Source organism: Rhinolophus sinicus, chromosome 16, assembly GCF_057876585.1.
Source record: "Rhinolophus sinicus isolate RSI-liver-muscle chromosome 16, RSI-T2T, whole genome shotgun sequence".
NCBI lineage: Eukaryota > Metazoa > Chordata > Mammalia > Chiroptera > Rhinolophidae > Rhinolophus > Rhinolophus sinicus.
The window spans coordinates 64,581,833-64,601,452 of record NC_142516.1 but is presented as its reverse complement, the minus strand read 5'-3'; the positions used below and the strand labels follow the sequence as shown (position 1 = coordinate 64,601,452).

The window sequence follows — 19,620 nt, the reverse complement described above, 5'->3', positions numbered from 1 at the left end:
TTGGATATTAATCCCTTATCAGATGTATCATTGGCAAATATCTTCTCCCATTTAGTGGGCTATCTTTTTGTTTTGTCGATGGTTTCCTTTGCTGTGCAAAAACTGTTTAGTTTGATGTAGTCCCATTTTTTGTTTTTGTTTTTGTTTTCCTTGTTCAAGGAGATATATCAGAAAAATATCACTAGGAGCAATGTCAGATAGTTTACTGCCTATGTTTTCCTCTAGGAATTTATGGTTTGGGGTCTTACATTTAAGTCTTTACATTTTGAGTTTATTTTTGTGTATAGAGGAAGAAGGTGGTCCAGTTTAATTTTTTTGCATGTATTTGTCCAGATTTCCCTGCACCATTTATTGAATAGACTGTCTTTACCCTAATGTATATTCTTGCTTCCTTTGTCATAGATTAAATGACCATATAGGCACAGATTTATTTCTGGGCTCTCTATTCTCTTTCATTGATCTCTGTGTCTGTTTTTATGCTAATACCATGCTGTTTTGATTACTATGGTCTTGTTGTCAGGTAGTGTGATACCTCCAATTTTGTTCTTTCTCAAGATTGCTGTGGCTGTTCGGAGACTTTTGTTGTTCCCTATACATTTTAAGGTTATTTATTCTAGTTTTGTGAAACTAGCATTGAATCTATACATTGCTTTGTGTAGTGTGGACATTTCAATGCTATTCTTCCTATCCATGAGCACACTATATTCTTCCATTTGTTTTTCTTTTCTTTAATTTCTTTCTTCAGTGTTTTATGGTTTTCCAAGTACAGGTCTTTTACCTCCTTGGTTAAATTTATTCCTAGATATTTTCTTATTTTTTATATGCAATTGTAAATGGGATTATTTTCTTAATTTCTCTTTCTGATAGTTTATTACTGGTTATAAAAATGCAACTGATTTCTGAATATTAATTTTGTATCATGGTACTTTACTGAATTCATTTATCAGTTCTAATAGTTTTTTTTGTGGAATCTTTGGGGTTCTCTATATTTAGTCTCATGTCATCTGCAAATAATGACAGTCTTACTTCTTTTCCAATTTGAATGTCTTTTGTTTCTTTTTCTTGTCTGATTTCTGTGGCTAGGAATTCCAGTACTATGTTGAATAAAGTGGTGAAAGTGGACATCCTTGTCTTGTTCCTGATCTTGAGAATGCTTTTAATTTTCCCTCCATTGAATATGACTTTAGCTGTGGGTTTGTTGTATATGGCCTTTATTATGTTGAGGTATGTTACCTCTATTTCTGCTTTGCTGAGAGTTTTTATCATAAATGAATACTGGATTTTGTCAAACACTTTTTCTGCATCTCTTGACATGACCATCTTTCATTTTGTTGGTGTGGTATATCACATTAATTGATTTGCAGATATTGAACTAATCTGCATCTCAGGAATAAATCCCACTTGATCATGGTGTATGATCTATTAAACATATTGCTGAATTTGGTTTGCTAATATTATGCTTAGGATTTTTCATCTATGTTCATCAGGGATATTGGCTAAATTTTCTTTTTTTTGTAATGTCTTTGTCTGGTTTTGGAATCAGGGTAATGCTGGCTTCGTAAAAAGAGCTTGGGAGCCTTCCCTCCTCTTGAATTTTTTGGAATAGTTTGAGAAGGATAGTTGTTAATTCTTCTTGGAATGTTTGGTAAAATTTACCTGTGAAGCCATCTGGTCCAGGACTTTTGTTTATTGGGAGTGTTTTTAAATTACTGATTCAATTTTATTAGTAGTAATTTGTCAGTTTAGATTTTCTCTTTTGTCTTGATTCAGTCTGGGAAGATTGTATGTTTCTAGGAATTTATCCTTTTCTTCCAGATTGTCCAATTTGTTGGCATGTAATTGTTTATAATATTTTCTTATACTCCTTTGCATTTCTGTGGTGTCAGTTGTCATTTGTCCTCTCTCATTTGTGATTTTATTTATTTGGGTCGTCTTTTTTTCTTGATGAGTCTGATTAAACGTTTATCAATTTTATTTATCTTTTCAATGAACCAGTTCTTAGTTTCTTTAATCTTTTGTATTGATTTTTTAGACTCTGCTTTGTTTTTTTCCACTCTGATCTTTACTATTTCCTTCCTTCTGCTCATGTTAGGCTTTGTTTGCTGTTCTTTTACTACTTCCTTTAAGTGTAAGGTTAGATTTTTTTTTTCTTTTTTTTTGACATTTTTTCTTGTTTCTTGAAGTAGGCCTGTGTTGCCATGAATTTCCCTCTTAGGAAGGACTGCTTTCACAGTGTCCTATAGATTTTGGGTCTTTGAGTTTTCATTTTCATTTGTGTCAAGGTATCTTTTGATTTCTTCCTTGATTTCGTTGTTGACCCATTCAGTATTTAGTAGCATGTTATTTAGCCTCCATGTTATTTTGTGTTTTTCTGTAATTGATTTTTAGTTTCATACCATTGTGGTCAGAGAAGACACTTGGTGTGATTTCAGTTTCCTTAAATTTATTGAGATTTGATGTGTAGCCTAACTTGCGGTATATCTTGGAAAATTCCATGTGCCCTTGAAAAGAATGTACCATATTTTGCCATGTATAATGCCCTCCCGTGTATCATGCACAACCATGTTTTTGGCCCAAACTTTGAGAGAAAACAAATTTTGTTTTAATTTTTTAATTCAAATTTTTATTTGTTTACATTTAAGTACTTGTTTTTTGTATTATGAAGGAATTTTAGCATTTATTTTTTTAACATATTATGTTATAAGAAATTTTATGTAGCAAATAATAACAAAACACAAGGTACAAGAAATTTTATGTACCGGTAACAAATTCACGATATATACACATCATAAAAGGCCAAGAGCTCTTCATTGTTGTAAGTTCGTTGTAAGTTCAGCAAAATCTGTTATCATATTCCAGGGTATTATTTTGCATACAGATATCATCATTGATTTCTAGAGTTACACTTTTAACTCATAAGCATAAATAAAAGAATTAACATTTATATAGATATGGAGTTAGTACTCCCCATGTATAAAGTATTTAGTAGCATGTTATTTAGCCTCCATGTTATTTTGTGTTTTTCTGTAATTGATTTTTAGTTTCATACCATTGTGGTCAGAGAAGACACTTGGTGTGATTTCAGTTATCACACCTTATTTTTCCCTCACAAATTTAGGCAAAAAAGTATGCTTTATACACGGCAAAATACAGTATATTCTGCTGCTTTGGAATGAAATGCTCTAAAAATATCAATTAAATCTATCTGCTCTAGTGTGTCATTTAAGGCTCCTGTTTCCTTGTTGATTTTCTGTCTCAAAAATATGTCCATTCTTGTCAATGGGGTGTTAAAGACCCACACTATGATTGTATTACTGTTAGTCTCTTCCTTTATGTCATTTAATATTTGCTTTATATATTTAGGTGCTCCTGTGTTGGGTGCATAAATGTTTACAAGGGTTATAGCCTCTTACTGGATTGATCTCTTTATCTGTAATGTTCCTCTTTGTCTCTTATTGCAGCATTTGTTTTAAAGTCTATTTTATCTGATATAAGTATTGCTACCCTATTTTTTTTTGTTTCCATTGGCATGAAATATCTTTTTTCATCTCTTTCAATCTGTGTGTGTATTTTGATCTGAAGTGGGCCTGTTGGTGACAGCATATATACGGGTCTTGTTTTCTTATCAATTCAGCTATCATGTGTCTTTTCTTTTCTTTTCGTTTCTTTTAAAGATTTTATTGGGGAAGGGGAACAGGACTTTATTGGGGATTTCCAGGACTTTTTCCAAGTCAAGTTGTTGTCCTTTCAATCTTAGCTGTGGAGGGCGCAGTTCAGCTCCAAGTCCAGTTGCCGTTGTTAGTTGCAGGGGGCACAGCCCACCATCCTTTGTGGGAGTTGAACCGGCAACCTCGTGGTTGAGAGCCTGCACTCCAACCAACTGAGCCATCTGGGAGCTCAGTGGCTGCTCAGCTTAAGGTGCCGTGTTCAATCTTAGTTGCAGGGGGTGGAGCCCACCATCCCTTGCAGGAGTTGAGGAATCGAACTGGCAACCTTGTGATTGAGAGTCCACTGGCCCATGTGGGAATCCAACTGGCACCCTTTGGAGTTAGGAGCATGGAGCTCTAACCGCCTGAGCTACCGGGCTGGCTCTATCCTGTGTCTTTTGATTGGAGCATTTAATCCATTTATATGTAAAGTGATTATTGATGGGTGCATAGTTATTTCAATTTTATTATTCATATTTTTAAATCTTTTTTTCTTGTTCTTAAAAAGTTTCGTTAACATTTCTTCTAATACTGGTTTGGTGATGATGAACTCCTTTAGCCTTTCCTTGTCTGGGAAGCTCTTTATCTGTCCTTCAATTTTAAATTATAGCCTTGCTGGGTAGAGTAGTCTTGGTTGTAGGTCCTTGCTTTTCATCACTTTCAATAATTCCTGCCACTCCCTTCTTGCCTGCAAAGTTTCTGTTGAGAATGCAGCTGACAACCTAAAGAGAGCTCCCTTGTAAGTACCTAGTTGCCTTTCTATTGCTTCTTTTAAGATTATCTCTTTGTCTTTAACCTTTGCCATTTTAATTATAATGTGTCTTGATGTGAGCCTGTTTGGGTTCCTGCACTTCCTGGGCTTGTATGTCTATTTCCTTCACCAAGTTAGGAAAGTTTTCCATCATTATTTCTTCAAATAAGTTTTCAATTTCTTGCTCTCTCTCTTCTCTTTCTAGTACCCATGTAATGTGAATGTTGTTATGCTTGATATTTACCCAAAGATCTCTTAAATGACCCTCATTTTTTTTGGTGTGTTGAATTCTTTTTCCTTTTTGCTGTTCTGCTTCGCTGTTCTGATTGGGTGATTTCTGCCACCTTGTGTTCCAAATTGCTGAGTCAATCCTCTTCTTCATCTATTCTGTTGGTGATTCCTTCTAGTGCATTCTTCATTTCAGTTATTCTTCACTTCTAACTGGTTCTTTTTTATGGTTTCTATCTCCATTTTTGTTTCCTATCTGTTTGGTGAAGTTCTCACTAATTTCCTTCATACTTATAATCAGTGTTTTGAGCTCCGTGTCTGGTAGATTGCTTGCCTTCATTTTGTTTAGTTCTTTTTCTGGAGCTTTCTCCCATTCTTTCATTTGGGACATGTTTCTGTGTCTCCTTAGTTTGGCTATCCTTCTGTGTTTGTTTCTATGTATGTAGGTTGATCTGCTATGTGTCCCAGTCTTGGCCAGGTAGCCTTACGTGGTAGGTGCCGTGTGGGATCCAGTGGCAAAGTCTCCCTGGTCACTTGCACCAGGTGCTGCAGGAGTGTGTTTTGTGTGTGTCGTGTAGCCCTCCTATTATAGTCGGGCATTGGTTGCTATTATCATGTCAATGGGTGGGATTGACCCTCAGGCTGACTGGCTGGGGGTTTTCACCACATCCACAGCTTACAGGCTACTGTGTGGGGGCATTACTCCATGGAGTGGGATTTGCCTGCTGAGACTGACCATCAGTTGTGCTGCTTGTGGGGCTAATTAGGTCATGCACTGCTGTGGTCTGAAGCCAACCTTTCATTATGTTGGTTCTGGGGACTGTTGGGAGGGGCTCAGGTGCAGGTCCAGGTGAGCCACTGCCTGTGACTGGCCAAGGACTACTTGGTAGGAGCTACAGTTTGATCCCCTGTTGTTTGCTGCCTATGCTGGATTTGGAGGTATGTGGGAGAGGCCACCTTGTGAACCAAGGATGGCTGCCACCAGTACTGGGCCTGGGGTAACTCCACAACAATCCCAGGGCACCCTGAGGCTGCTGTCACCTACCAGCTTCCTTAAGGCTCAACTTCTATAGAGTGTTGTGCAGTGCTTGAGCTAGGTGAGGTGGGTTCTCAGGGAATCACCAGAGTGGGATGAGTGGTGTTCACCAACTTAATGTAGATTTTGGTTGGTGCCAGTGCCGAGCCTGCACCTACTCAGAGGACATTGAGGCCAGCCACTGCCTGCCTGGGGCCCGCAGACCCCCAAGAGTTCATGAAAAAGTGCCACATGGGAAACCTGGCTGCTTGCAGAGAAAGTGCCTCCAGCGTTGCAAAAGTAGAGTGGGGTGGAGTTCCAGGGAGTCACCAGGGTGGAGCAAGTGGAGTTCCCCAGGGCAATGCAGATTCAGATTTAGCTGTGTTGGTGGAGGAGGCTCAACACAGGAAAGATGGTGCCCACCTGTCAGTTGCCCAGGAGGAGGATTCTACACATGAAAAATGGTGACTGTCCCTCCAATCGTTAACTTGAAGCCACACAACTTGGCTTTCTTTGAATGTCTCTGACACCTCCTGAGTCACTCTCCCCCCTCTAGACACCAGGGTGAGTGCCTGGGAGAGTCTGCATGCGGGTCCTGTAAGAGGACATCAGGGTTTCCTGCAGCTTTCTGAGTTACCTGGACAGTCGGAATCCCCATTGTTTTTCACAGCCAGATGTTGTGGGGGCTCCTCTTCCTGGCACTGGCACTGCTACTCTTAGCTAGGAAACCTGTTATGGGTCTGGGAAGCCCGGCATGGGGCTAGGGTCCCTTGCTCCTCCAGTGGCGGATCTCAGCAGCCAAGATATCCCTCCTGATTCTCAACCACTACACACCTGTTTGGGGCTGGCCCATTCTGTGTCTCGTCTCCATTCTTTCTTCCAGTCTCAGTGTGGCTTCTTCTTTATATCCTTAGTTATAAAACTTCTGTTCATCTAGACTACAGATGGTTCTCCAGGTTGATTGCTCTGTAATTTAGTTGTCATATGGTCATAGGAGAAGTCAAGCACAGCGTTTATTTGCTCCACCATCTTGGATATTCGGCAACTTGCTATGACTCCAAGTACCTTTTCATTCTTTTTCTGGTTATCACCTGCTTATCCTGGAAGACCCAATTCAGTCCATTAATTCTCTATATATTTCTGAATTATTCTTTCTTCCATCCCCCAACAGAATTACTTGCCCCCTTCTTTTTGTTGTCATAGCACTGTATAGGTGGCTCTTACAGCAATGACGAATCATAGATATAGATAATGTCACAGTTATTGAGAATGGGGCCATGTATAATCCATCTTTGTATCTCCTAGAACAAGTGTTTTGTGAACATTTGTTTTACCTAAATGTTTCGAACACTGTACTTGTCATAATTAAGACACCAGCTTGCCTTGTTAAATTCCTTGATCCCTAGTAGCCCTCCTTGTCTATGTTTCTCACACACCCTATTCACTCATTATACTATGGTCATTGGTGTCTAGTAAAATTAATTTGAGAGCAATCAAAGAGGGATCATTTTGTGTGGGTTGAATGCGAGGAAGCTGGCTTTTGACTGTCTGTTGTGATTTAGTGTGGACTTTCATCTTCTTCTTCCCTTTTTGCAGGACCCTAATAGGAGTATTCATACCAGCAGCAGCAGCAGCAGCAGCAGTTGCAGCAGTAGCAGCAGCAGCAGCAGCAGCAGCAGTAGCAGCAGCAGTAGCAGCAGCAGCAGCAGCAGCAGCAGTAGCAGTAGCAGCAGCAGCAGCAGCAGTACCAGTTTTTCAAAGCCTCACAAATTAATGAAGGAGCACAAGGAAAAACCTTCTAAAGACTCCAGAGAACATAAAAGTGCCTTCAAAGAACCTTCCAGGGATCACAACAAATCTTCCAAAGAATCCTCTAAGAAACCCAAAGAAAATAAACCACTGAAAGAAGAAAAAATAGTCCCTAAGATGGCCTTCAAGGAACCGAAACCCATGTCAAAAGAGCCAAAACCGGACAGTAACTTACTCACCATCACCAGTGGACAGCAAGAGAAGAAGGCTCCTAGCAAAAGGCCCCCTGTTTCAGATTCTGAAGAACTCTCAGCCAAAAAAAGGAAAAAGAGTAGCTCAGAGGCTTTATTTAAAAGTTTTTCTAGCGCACCACCACTGATACTCACTTGTTCTGCTGACAAAAAACAGATAAAAGATAAGTCTCATGTCAAGATGGGAAAGGTCAAAATTGAGAGTGAGACATCGGAGAAGAAGAAATCAACTTTACCGCCATTTGATGATATCGTGGACCCCAATGATTCCGACGTGGAGGAGAATATGTCCTCCAAATCTGACGTGAGTAGTCTTGTTGGTTTCCCTTCTTTCCCTTCTTAGTTTTCAGATTTCCTTTCAGATAGCTTCAGGATAAAGAGTGAGGGAAGAAAATGACAGTTAAACCATAAAATGGTAGCATGGAAGTGCTCTAGAAGTGAATTTCCTTGACCAATGGAAAGAAGGAAATGAAATCATTAAGAAATCTGCAGAATTTTAGGGTGCAATTTAAGCTGTTAAAGATATATTGCATAATATAATAATGGATCATTTGAATAACAGCAGAAGAATGTAGATGTTCTTTAGAGCTTAGCTACAATGCTTTTCAGTGATTGCTGACTTAGGAAAATGAGGCGAATGCAATAAAGCTTGAATACAAAGGACAGTATATTCAAAAGAGAAACTTAGAAAATATTAGGGTGCAGTTATAATGTTGATCTTTTTGATCAATGGAAGGAAGTAATTTGTTTGCACAGATGAAAAAAATGCTGGTGATAGTATTTTTTAAAGTTTTATCCAGGCAAAATTGATGGAACAATATACCATGCATATTTAAAATGTATAATTTGATAAATTTTACCAAAAATATGTGTCTGTAAAACCAGGTGATGGCATTTTGAAAATGAAATATTTACTTGTTTTCATCGTATAGCCACTGATTTGAAAGGGATGGGGTATGTGATCATTATAAGTTTTTTCTGATGAGCAGGATTATCTTTTGTGGGTGCCTAAAACACCATCTAATACCACCCAAAAATGTTACCTGATGTTGAAATTTGGACTTATAATTACAGATTTCTCAGAATTGGAAAGGATTTTCGGGTTATTTATTCTAACCTACCAATGTAAGAAATCTTACACTTTAGTGACAGAACTGTTAGTAATTCAAAAGCTATTTGATTCTGTTTCTGGAGAATGAACGTTATTTGCTATGACTTCATCTCCTCACTTTTTTCTCGACCTTTGGCTTCTACTATTACTTATCAGTCACGATCAGGCCCAATAAGTCTCCTTACTTTGGCTTGTCAATATTTCTAGACAGTGGTCAAGGAAAATGTCTGGCTAAAAATTGCTGGCAATTTTAGAACTCCACTTCTCTTTCTGTCCCAGGCGATCGCTTCACAAATGTTCCTAATTCAAAAGCTGGCAAGGGGTAGGGGACATCAGTAGCAGATTCTCACTCCTGCCTTTGTATTGTTCTAGGTAGAAAGCCACCTAGGGTTAGGACATGGTAGCAGTAGTAATCCCCAGCCATGCAAAGAAAACCTTCTTCCCCATCACTCTCTATAGCTAATTTTGAAATTTTAGTAGAAGATCATGTTTGGAGGAGAATAGCATATAAATTACTGGAGACTGGGTAATTTGTTCCAGTGTTTGGTAAAGGCTTGATAGTAATACTTTGTGAAATGGAGATGAGAGCTAATGGGTTTGTCCCAATATGTCAAACATTTATTTTTCCTCCCTTGCTTTTTACTTTTCCTCTCAATTCAAAACTTGCTATTAATGCTGATATTACAGAACCTTTTTCCTATGTTTGATTTCTATTTAAAATCACCCTGAAATGTTCACTAATGCAGTTGGGGTGTGATTATCAAGATTGCCAAGTTTAGCAACTTTGTCTTTCCATATTCTGACATGTTGCTATTCTTCTAGAACAGAGGTTTTCAAATTATGGGTTGTGATTCACTGTTGAGCCATGAAATCAATTTAGCATGTCATCACCAGTATTTTTAAAAAACCAGGATACATTATAATTAGTATGGGTAAATAATGGTTTGTGAACATTTTATTTCTAAGGGTGTGTGTGTATTTCTTGTAGTAGGTCATGGTCAAAATTTTAAAAGGCATCTCTCTTGAATGTTTACTGATTTGTGAGAAGACCAAATTGCATTCACAAAGTACTATTGAGTGTTCTTTCTACATGAAAATATCACAGATGATCTTTCTGTTAAGGTAATTCTGTGTATTCTCATTTTTGTTTGCTTCTTGCTCCCTTCCTTTTATATATGATTTATAAGCCATGGCTTTTCTTTTCATAAACTTTATGTTCAACTTGGTTTAACAAAATAATACCTTGACAAGTCTTCTGAAACAAAGAGTTAGAATTGTAATTCCTTAAAGTAGATAGAAAATTTTCAAAGTGATCCGTGACATTAGGGCTACATACCCAGCGACTGTAACAGGAGTTTTTGTGATGTGCTCTGTGTATCACTACAGAAGAAGGCTGTAAAGGCTTTCAGGTATTGTTTGGGTATAAAACCCAACAACTATACTTTCCTTTTCAGTTTTCTGAAAGTAATAATGCTTTTATTGTTGCCACTATTGGTTTAATTCTCTAAATGTGGGTGCTGGAACAGAAGAGAATTGACAAAAGTGGTTCCAAGTAAGGCAGTGCCGAAAAGACCTTTCTGTGAGCAAAGGATGATAAAAGAGGGCTGAAATTGCCTTTATCTAATAGTAAAGTTAGCCTTTGTTTGGCCTTTCTCCTACCTGGTATCCCTCCTGTGGGCAAGGGAGGAACAGGAGGCGATGATAATGGAGAGCCCTTAGCTGCCCTAAACTTCCCTTGTCCAGTAACTGATTTGGTGGTAGCTTGGCGGCAGGTCCAACTTCAGGGGGCACTGTCCATCTTGTCCTGGTGGGTGAGCTTGTCTGCATCTGAGGACGTGTGATCAGATGACCTGATCTCTCTGAAGTCCTTTCCAGCTTTGTTATTTGGATATGAGCCAGATTTATGTTCATTTATGGTGGGTGAGGTGGCAGGTAATTTTAGACACAGGGGGGCAGAGATTGTCGACTTTGGAAACAGAAAAAAGACACAAAAATTAGTTGGAAGAGTGTGAAGAATTAGGAAGGGGTTCGGGGCGGGGGGAGATTATTTACCTGGTATGCCTGTAAAGAAAATATCTTGCCTTGGTACAAATGAGTTACAATTAAAAGGAAGAACTTTTTAAAGAAGCTTTCTTATAATTAAGTTAGATTCAGATTTTTGTATAAAAATAAATATCTGTGCTGTTGAGATGGACTAGGAAGCTTAGATTGCTGATTCATATGGTTCTTTTTGGTAATTTTTATATGCTTTGTAAAAGAGAAGAGACAAAGAAGTACATCCATGTTTGTATGCCTGTACATTTTTTGAGGGATTGCTTATTTGTTGGTAAGTGGTTAGGTAGGTAGCTAAGTAGGTAGGTAAGCCAACATTTTCCAGTATCTTTTAGCTTTCTAATTAAATGAAATAAAGGACAAGAACATACCTATCACTGCATCCAGTAGGCACTTGGTAGTTTTTTTTTAGGTTTTTTTTTTTTTATTGCTGTTAGTATTAAAAGAAGGCATACTAAGAAGTGATTTATCTTTGGATTACTATTCATATGACTGAAAGAATCATTGAAAGAATAATTTAAAAATATATTTTGTAATTCCTAGAATGTTTCTCATTTTATAGTCTAATATTGTCACATGAAAATCCATCAGTACTTTTCCCTTACGGAATTTGGGAAGTGGCAGAGGAAGGTGGGGCGGGAGGCAGAAGGACTCTTTCATAGTGGGTGAACATTCAGCAAACACAGAAAACTTGATAAAGGCATGTTTCTGCCATGTACGTAAAGGTCAGCATTAAGCATATTTTATATTCAAGAACCTAGGTAATTCCCATTCTAGAGTCACGCTGTTTTGGTATAGGAATTTCTCTTTTTGTGGCCATAATGGTCACTTAATAGAAAGTGACTCTTCTTACTGGTGACAGCATTAATGAGCAGCTAGGAAAGGGTGAGGATCTGACTGTCCCAACATCAACCAAAAGTTTGTAATTGTGCTTTGCGTTAACTTGTCTAAACTTTAATTGACAGTGAAAATGAACTCAAATATCTTTCACCCCTCCTAGGATTCCCTAGTTTTTGTTTTTCATATAATTCTGCTTCTCTATTGAGTTGATCCTGTTTTGTGATATGAGGAAGTTTGGTATTCATGGCAGAGAAGGAGGGAAAAAAACAGGGAAAGACAATTGAAATACCCATTTATGATGGGATTCGGTTATAATAGTAATTTCTTTATCATTGCCTTCACTTCTTTTTGCTTTGCTTTGTAGAAATTTAATTGTAATTTAAAAGTGCAGAAGTTAAAAGTTTTCATTATCTTTCCTTGAAAATGGGCAGATTACGTTTGGTGAAACATTTTATACTTCAATCTGCAGTGTGAGAAATGAGATTTTAATCATGTCTTTTGGTAATTTTGGCTTATCAAAGTGCTTTCTTGGATAAAGTCTTCTTGAGGGAGGAAGACAAAATCTCATCCGATGGCAGCATTTTTCCCAAGGGTGGGTGGTATTTCAGATACAGGATAAAGACTTCAAACCACCATAGCAGAGTTTCTTTTGAAAAGAAAAAAAAAAAAAAAAAAGGGAAGGAGAAGGAAAAAGAAATTTCCCTTCTTTTGTTGTGCCTCATTTCCTCCCGCCCCACCCTGTTTCTTGCCCTGCTTAAACTGTCTGGCGCTGGCAGTAAGCGTCCTGCTGTTGTAGCCTTGGCCTTAGGTTTTTATGTGATGGAAGGTTGTCGCAGTCAGAGAAGAAGGTCTTTATTGTGTTTTCAAAGTGGCTTTTTAATGACTTGTAATTCCAGCACATGGGAGAGCTGTAAAGTCTGTAAGTATGGTGAGTGAGCAGCTGAAGAGGCCATTCATTAAGAGGCTGCCCCAGCTCTCTGGGGGGGGGGGGGGGGGGGGACACTCTCATTCTGGACTCCTGTTCTTTGTATTTTATAACTGGAGATAAAAATACCTGAAGAGTCACAATTCTTCCTCAGATAGAGTCACCTCAGCGTGGGACATTAATTCAAACAACTGGGAGAAAGTTACCTTTGTTGGGTGCATGGAGATATTTCACCTGACTTTGTTTTCCTATGTTTCGTTTGTTTTCAGTTTTAGATGTCATTAGATGGGGGAACTGCAGTTTAGCCAATCAGCTGTTCATTGACAGCCACATTTTTGGTTTGTTAAAAAAAAGAAAGATTCGAAGCAGTTAAAAGTGAGATTTTCTTTGGTTGTTTCTTTTAAAAAGTAGAGTTAGAGGCTCTTTCTCTTCCTTGCTTTGAGTATCATACTAAGCCCAAATAGTTTCTCAGTTTTTACGTTAAATAATTCCTTAGAAGCTTTAGATAGCTGAGGGTCATGAATAGACAGGGCTCCTGTCCTTGTAGAATTGATTGTCATCAATAATTGCCAAAGCTCAGCATTTTCACTTACTTGTATTGAATTGTTTCTCTCTTTCAATAAATTCCATGAGCCGCCTTGAAGAGAACTGCATCACCTATTCAATACTTTATTGTTTCTTACTCTAGGACCTATGATCTTTATGTAATCGTCCCATCTGTCATCTTTAGACACAAAGTCAAAGATGTGACTCAACGTGATCTTTGCATGAGTAGCTTTACCATACCACAGGGGTGCCTCACAATTGTAGCTAAACTTGCTTTGAATGCTTTCTATGTAATAGTCACTGTTCTAAGTACTTGACTTGTTTTAACTAATTTGACCCACAAGACAACTCTGTAAAATAGATAATATTATTATCCCAATTTTGCAGGTGGGGAAACTGAAGCTCAAAAGTTAAGAAAATTGCCCAAGGTTGCCATGTTTAAAAGTGGCAGAGCCAGGATTTGATCCCACATGGTAGGGAGTGCCCTCAAGAGGAGTTTTGGGGTGAAGCACATCTTATTTTCCCATGAATTCATGTTACAGTTGCAGAGATGTGCTTCATGAACTGGGTATCACTGCTGAGACATCATCGTCCTATTCCGTGTTGAATCATATTTCTTTGACCTACCTATTGGTTTATGCTTTACCTTCAGGAGGTTGTCCTCAGAGGTGGATTTGGCATCCACAGCCAGAATTGAGGGAAGAGCGATGAAACATCCAGGAATCTCTAACTTCTTAGACATTCCTGCTTAAAATAAAACATACTGTCACGGATCTGTATTTCGCATTATTATAGTATGTGTTCAGCACTGTTTCCCTGCTCCCAGAATTCTCTCACTTGCTTTTGCATGGGAATTTATGTTTCACAGAGCTGAGCTGCAATATCGAGCTTTCCCAGAAGGTGCCACCAAATAACAAATGGTGTCCTCCAGTCTGAAGATTTCTTCTTTTTGAATTATCTAGTTACATTTTGCAATTTCATTTTATAAGGTCACTAAGTTATTCAAAATGTAGGCTGTGCTTTCTTTGAATTAGGAGACAAGATAAAGCAATGATATAGGCAGAGGGTGGTTTTCTTTTGGTGTCTATGTAATTATTTAACCAAGTTTGAGAAATTGCTCTCAGTGGGTAACAATTTATGACTGTAAACTTTCAAGGCAGTGTCAACGTCCACAAAGAAAAATCACCCCTAAGAGGCTTCTTTAGGTCACTAAAGGTGAATGCACAGTGAGATGTTCCCAGATAAAGTCAAAGATCCTTCTATTAGTCAGGAGAAAATGGAAAAGCATTTACTAAAGTATTTGGAGACGACAGACTTTTGCCTTTGAATTCAGAAGACGTAGAGGATGGGGCTGTGGGGGGAGGCTGGGACAGGAGAAATATTCAGACTTAGTGACACAAGAGAAAAGGACATTTTCTTGCCTTTCTCAGTCATGGAAAGAAAATGTATGTATGAGGTCCTCAGATGTTTGTTGCTTTCAATAAATAAGATAATTACTAGGGTGTCCTGGTTTGAGAACTCAGTGTTTAGAATCATAGCATTAGGTTGGTGCAAAAGTGATTGTGGTTTTTGCAATTATTTTTAACCTTTTAAACCACAATTCCTTTTGCACCAACCTAATAGTTTTTTAAAAAATGAAATCGTTGACCCTTGCTTTGTTTTGTGCCCCTTATATACATATATCTTTAAATATGATAAACCATCATGTCACTTTGAATAACTACAAACATTTCCTTCTACACGTGTTTGTTTTTAATATTCTTTGATTACTTTAATGATATTCATAGCATTTGAAAATATGTATGTGGTAGGTACTCCTGTATTTAAACACTGTATTAGATGGTACAGATGGTATAAAATTAGGCTGAGCTTTGTAAAAAGGAAGGTATGATTAGTGTAGATGAGGGCTGGGATGGGCAGGAGAAGGGATTCTTGATCACAGGGAAAAAGACACCTGATGGCAAGTGTAGCAGACAAGTCTGCGTTGTCGTTACTGAAGATGAAGAGAGATCTTCTCAATGGAGCCCTGCAGTTAATTTATCAAACTGGTTTGTCGGGAGTGAAGGAAGCCTTATTGAACTCTATTCCATGCTAGGATTGTGCTGGAGACATTCACTCCGTGTCCTCTTATGTAATCCATGCAGTGTGTGAGATAGCTTTTGTTCTCATCTTACAGATGTGGAAGTGGCAGAGCCACAATTTGAATCTAGGTCTGACCAACGCCAAAGCCCATGCGTTTTTGTACTATTACCACTGATTAAAACTCCTTGAGAGAGAAATCACATCGAATTAAAACCACCGTGCTACTGATTAAACCTTTTCAAGAAAAATCGAATTAGCAGCATTACCTTTCTCACCATCTGGCTTCCTTTGGTAATGGTACCACAGTTCAGTGAAAGGAATAGAATAGGATATAAAATATAGTCCCGATACTTGGATACTTTTCTACAAATTGTGGGTGTAAGGAGACATGGCTGTGATATTAAAAATGCGGATTAACTCATGCTTCTTATGCCTCAGTATCATTTTCTAAGAAGCAGAATGTCTTGAAAAGCTGTGGTATCTTAGGGTCTGTCCAATTGCTCTTGTTCACCGATGAACTGCCTTACTAGGGTGTTTCATATACCTCACACTCGGGGCAAGGACGTGGCCAGTGTTACTGTAAGAACGACCATCTACTGTACTGCATTATCTGAAGGTTGTACTCATGAAGGATATGAAGGAAGGAAGGTACGCTTCCTTGTCCTGGAACGTAGCCATACCTGGCAAAGGCATTATCTTCCTGGGCCTAGGAGGGGTGCTCCCGAAGACACGGTCCAAGAGCATTTGCTTGGAATCAAAAGACTAGACAGGTTCAGCTTACTAGTGGTGAACTGTAAAATGTGGATTTAAATACTAGTGATGAGATTATATATAGATGCAAACTGCCACTCAGGTGTTAGTTCAAGCAACGATATTAATTATGACAGAGGCAAAGACTTGCTGTTTTTGTTTGGTAATTTATGAATTGTATTCTGTGAAGACCTGATGTTGGTAGGTGTTCTTGTAAAGATCGAGACACAAAGCTGCTGTCTAGGAATTTCACAATTTATAATCCACAGCCACAGTGTATTTTTTATTCCTGTACATGTTTCTAAAATGTCATTTTCCATTTGGCCTAACCTTCGGGAATCAAAGCAGAGTCTCGCCAAAAAGTCCACCCTAGTTTAAAATGTTTATGTCTGACAAATTCTACTCAAGATGATGTGATATATTTTCAGTATTATAAAGTGCTCATTGTAATTTCCAGTTTCCTCCCCTTCCTCATTATTTTCTAGGGTTGTTTTAATTAAAGGTGAACATCAGACTTGTGGCGATCTTGTGATAGGTTCTATGAAAGTGCTCGCTTATCTGACCATCTTGGGGCAGAGTCTCACTTCTCTTGCTTACCAAACCTGCCTTCATTGACTAGCAACTTGCAGAGACTTGCAGCAAGTCCTCCCCCTTTTAAAGATAAGCCATGCATCCTCCTCCTTGCTTTGTGTAATAATAAAACCAATGAGTCTCCTAATTTCCTCCAAAGAAACTGAGGTTTGCAGGAAGGTGGTGCTGCCCATCTCCTTATACTCATCGTATTAATAGTTCTCTTTATCTTTAGGAAACCTTCCAAGGCTTACTATGTACTCTTTTCAAGATTTAAGACAAAGTTTAGAAGCTATGAACAACTGTTTTTAATACAGCACTTACTTCATGATGGAGAAAATCATAGGATATTTAAAGCAGAATGACTTCAGGAACTTCCTTTAACTTGCGTTCTGCAGAGGACAGCTTGAGGCCAAGTTTCATAACTTGCCCAAGATCATGGAGCTCTCATTGCCCTCCAAAAAGCCCTAGGATGCAGGCCCCTAATTGATATGCCGTTATAATTTCCAGTTGGAGCACTTTACAATCCGTTACATGTCCCTCACTCCCTTCCCAAACTCTCCTCCACTTGAACATTTTAAAGTGGTTTCTAATGAGTTGTTTATGCCCATTAGATATAAGACCAGTGTCACTTCTTGGCCCTGAATCTCAGCCTGTGCCCCTTTGTTGAATGAATGAACCTGACATTTCATATCTTCAGCAGAATCGCACCTGTAAAGCTTCACGTCTTGTCTAAGTGAGGGTAGCGTGTAAGTCTCAGTGGATATTACAGAGATTAATTGGTGAAGAATTTGATAGATTTTGTTGCCTGGTCCTCCTTGATTGTCTCTGGGAAATTACCAACCAGAAGAATCGTCGTTTGATGTATTTCAGAGGGAAAAAAAAAAAATCACTGAGCAAAACAGAAAATGATACATTTAGATATCTGGGAAATCAAAAATCTTAATATTGCTTAATAATACAAACATACAAAGAGCTTAAAAAACCTCCCATGTAAATGAAGCATTTACTAGGACAAGCTGATATTCTTACCAGATGAAACCTGAATCCTGCTCCCTCTTAGCCTCCAGCATCTTCGGTACCTGCCTCTGTGTCCTGAGTTATTCAGATCAGTCTCTACGGACGGACTGAGGCATCCTTCATACCCAATACCAGCTGCTTACACATACACCTCCTCCACCTTTCCAGTTAACCTTGATGCTCTTCAGACTGCAGTTTCTTCATTTCCTTTCCCTTCACTGACAGACACCTCAAAAGCTCCCTTTTTCCTCAACCCACTGTGGTCTGGCTTTTGCTCTTGGCAACTGTTCTTAACACTACCAGGTGTTAAGGTCACCAGTGCCTTCCAGATTCTAATGTCAAAACCGTCTTCTAAGCATTAGGTTTTATCCTTCTGGCACCTTTAATTTGCTGTTCTGTTTTATTCCTTGGCTTTATTCTACCTACCCTGGTCTCTCTACGCACTCTCTGCCAGTCTCCTTTGCCAGCTGACCTTCCTCCACCATCCTTAAGTTGGCTATCGCCAGTCTCCTTTTATATAATCTCCCTGGCCAGCCATCTAATACCTGTCTCCTGTCGCTTCTTTTTCCCAGGCCTTTCTCTACACAGCTATCTAACCCACAAATTTTGGAAGGAAATGTATAAAGACTATAAAACAGCTAGTTAAAATGGTGCTGGGGTCATTTTCAAAATCTGAATCTTTAATATTGCCATTTTTATAAAGCATTTCATTGTTTCAAAACCTCAGATGCCTGTGAGCTAAACACCAGATTCTCTTTAGCATTGTTTTTTGTTTGTTGTTGTATTCTTTTATCGTGGAGAATTTCAAATACACACAAAATATGCAGAGTAGCATAATGAATCCCTCACTTATCCATCGCTCAGCTTCGATAATTATTGACTGATGGCCAATCTTGTTTCAACTGTAGTACCACTACTCTTCCCCCAATATACTTTTTAATAAAATCCAAGATGTCATTATTTCACGTATAGATATTTCAGTGTGAACCTCTAAATGATAAAGGCTTTTTAAAAACAAAACTAAAATATCATTATCATATCTGAACAAATTAATAATTCTTAATATCAAATTTCTGGGCAAGTTTCCAGTAGAATCAAAATGGCATAAATTTGTTTTTGTTTTTGCAATTTGAATGAGGATCCAAATTAGGTCCATATCTTGCAATTTGTAAAACTGTCTTAAATTTCTCTTGATTTATAGGTTCTCTCTCATCTTTTTTTACATAAATGTTCAAGGAAACAATATCAGGTTGTCTTACAGAGTTTCTCAGTTTTGATTTTGCTGATAGTATCTTTGTGGTATATTTTCTGTAAATTAGAGTCATAGTCAGATTTAGGTTAGGTTTTTGTTTTGGATTGGGGCAGGACTATTTCATGGGTAGAATTGTTTCTTTCATCTAGAGGCCTGTAAGTTTATATTTTTGTGTGTATGAGGTTAGCACCCATTGGTGCTCAGTGCCTCTATGCATAGATTCATTAGGGGTTGCAAATTGGTGGTATTTTTATTCCATCATTCTTTCTTCATTTATCAGCTAGAATTCACCTATAAAGAGAAACTCTTCTACCTTTTGTTTAACGAGTAGTACAGTTTATATGGGAAAAATAAAACGTGTGATTCTTCACCCTCCCGCCCCTTTTTTTCACTAGTTTTCAAAAGACTGGGTTTGATTTTCTGGCATCCTTCAACAATGGCTCGTTTTTGTTTAAGCATTGCTTTAAGACTTCCTCAGTATGATCTTTCCACAGTCATCTTTCTTTGTTCTCCTTTTACTTTGGTGATCTTAAAAAAACTGTTAGCAATCTTCTGTTCCTTGACCATTCCATGCTATTTTATGCCCTAGTGAAATACCCTTGGTCCTTTAAGACCTGGTTAACTTCACCTCTACTTAGAAGCCCTCTAAATAATCTCCCCCACTGAAATGACCCTCATCCTCCCTCCTTTGTGCTCCCTCCATTAACAGTTTATGTATACTTTGATTATAGTTGTTATTCCCGCATCTTCTTGCATATTAAAAGGTTTTGC

The 19,620-nt window shown here is 38.3% G+C and overlaps 1 protein-coding gene across 1 annotated transcript in view; it reads left to right on the top strand.

Annotated features, from left to right (window-relative positions):
• MLLT3 (MLLT3 super elongation complex subunit) overlaps nt 1-19,620 on the top strand; it is a 261,393-nt gene that overhangs the window by 187,678 nt on the left and 54,095 nt on the right. Inside the window, exon 5 of the mRNA XM_019750373.3 lies at nt 7,298-8,005. Coding sequence (XP_019605932.2) covers nt 7,298-8,005 — 708 coding nt within the window. The remainder of the gene's footprint in view (nt 1-7,297; nt 8,006-19,620) is intronic.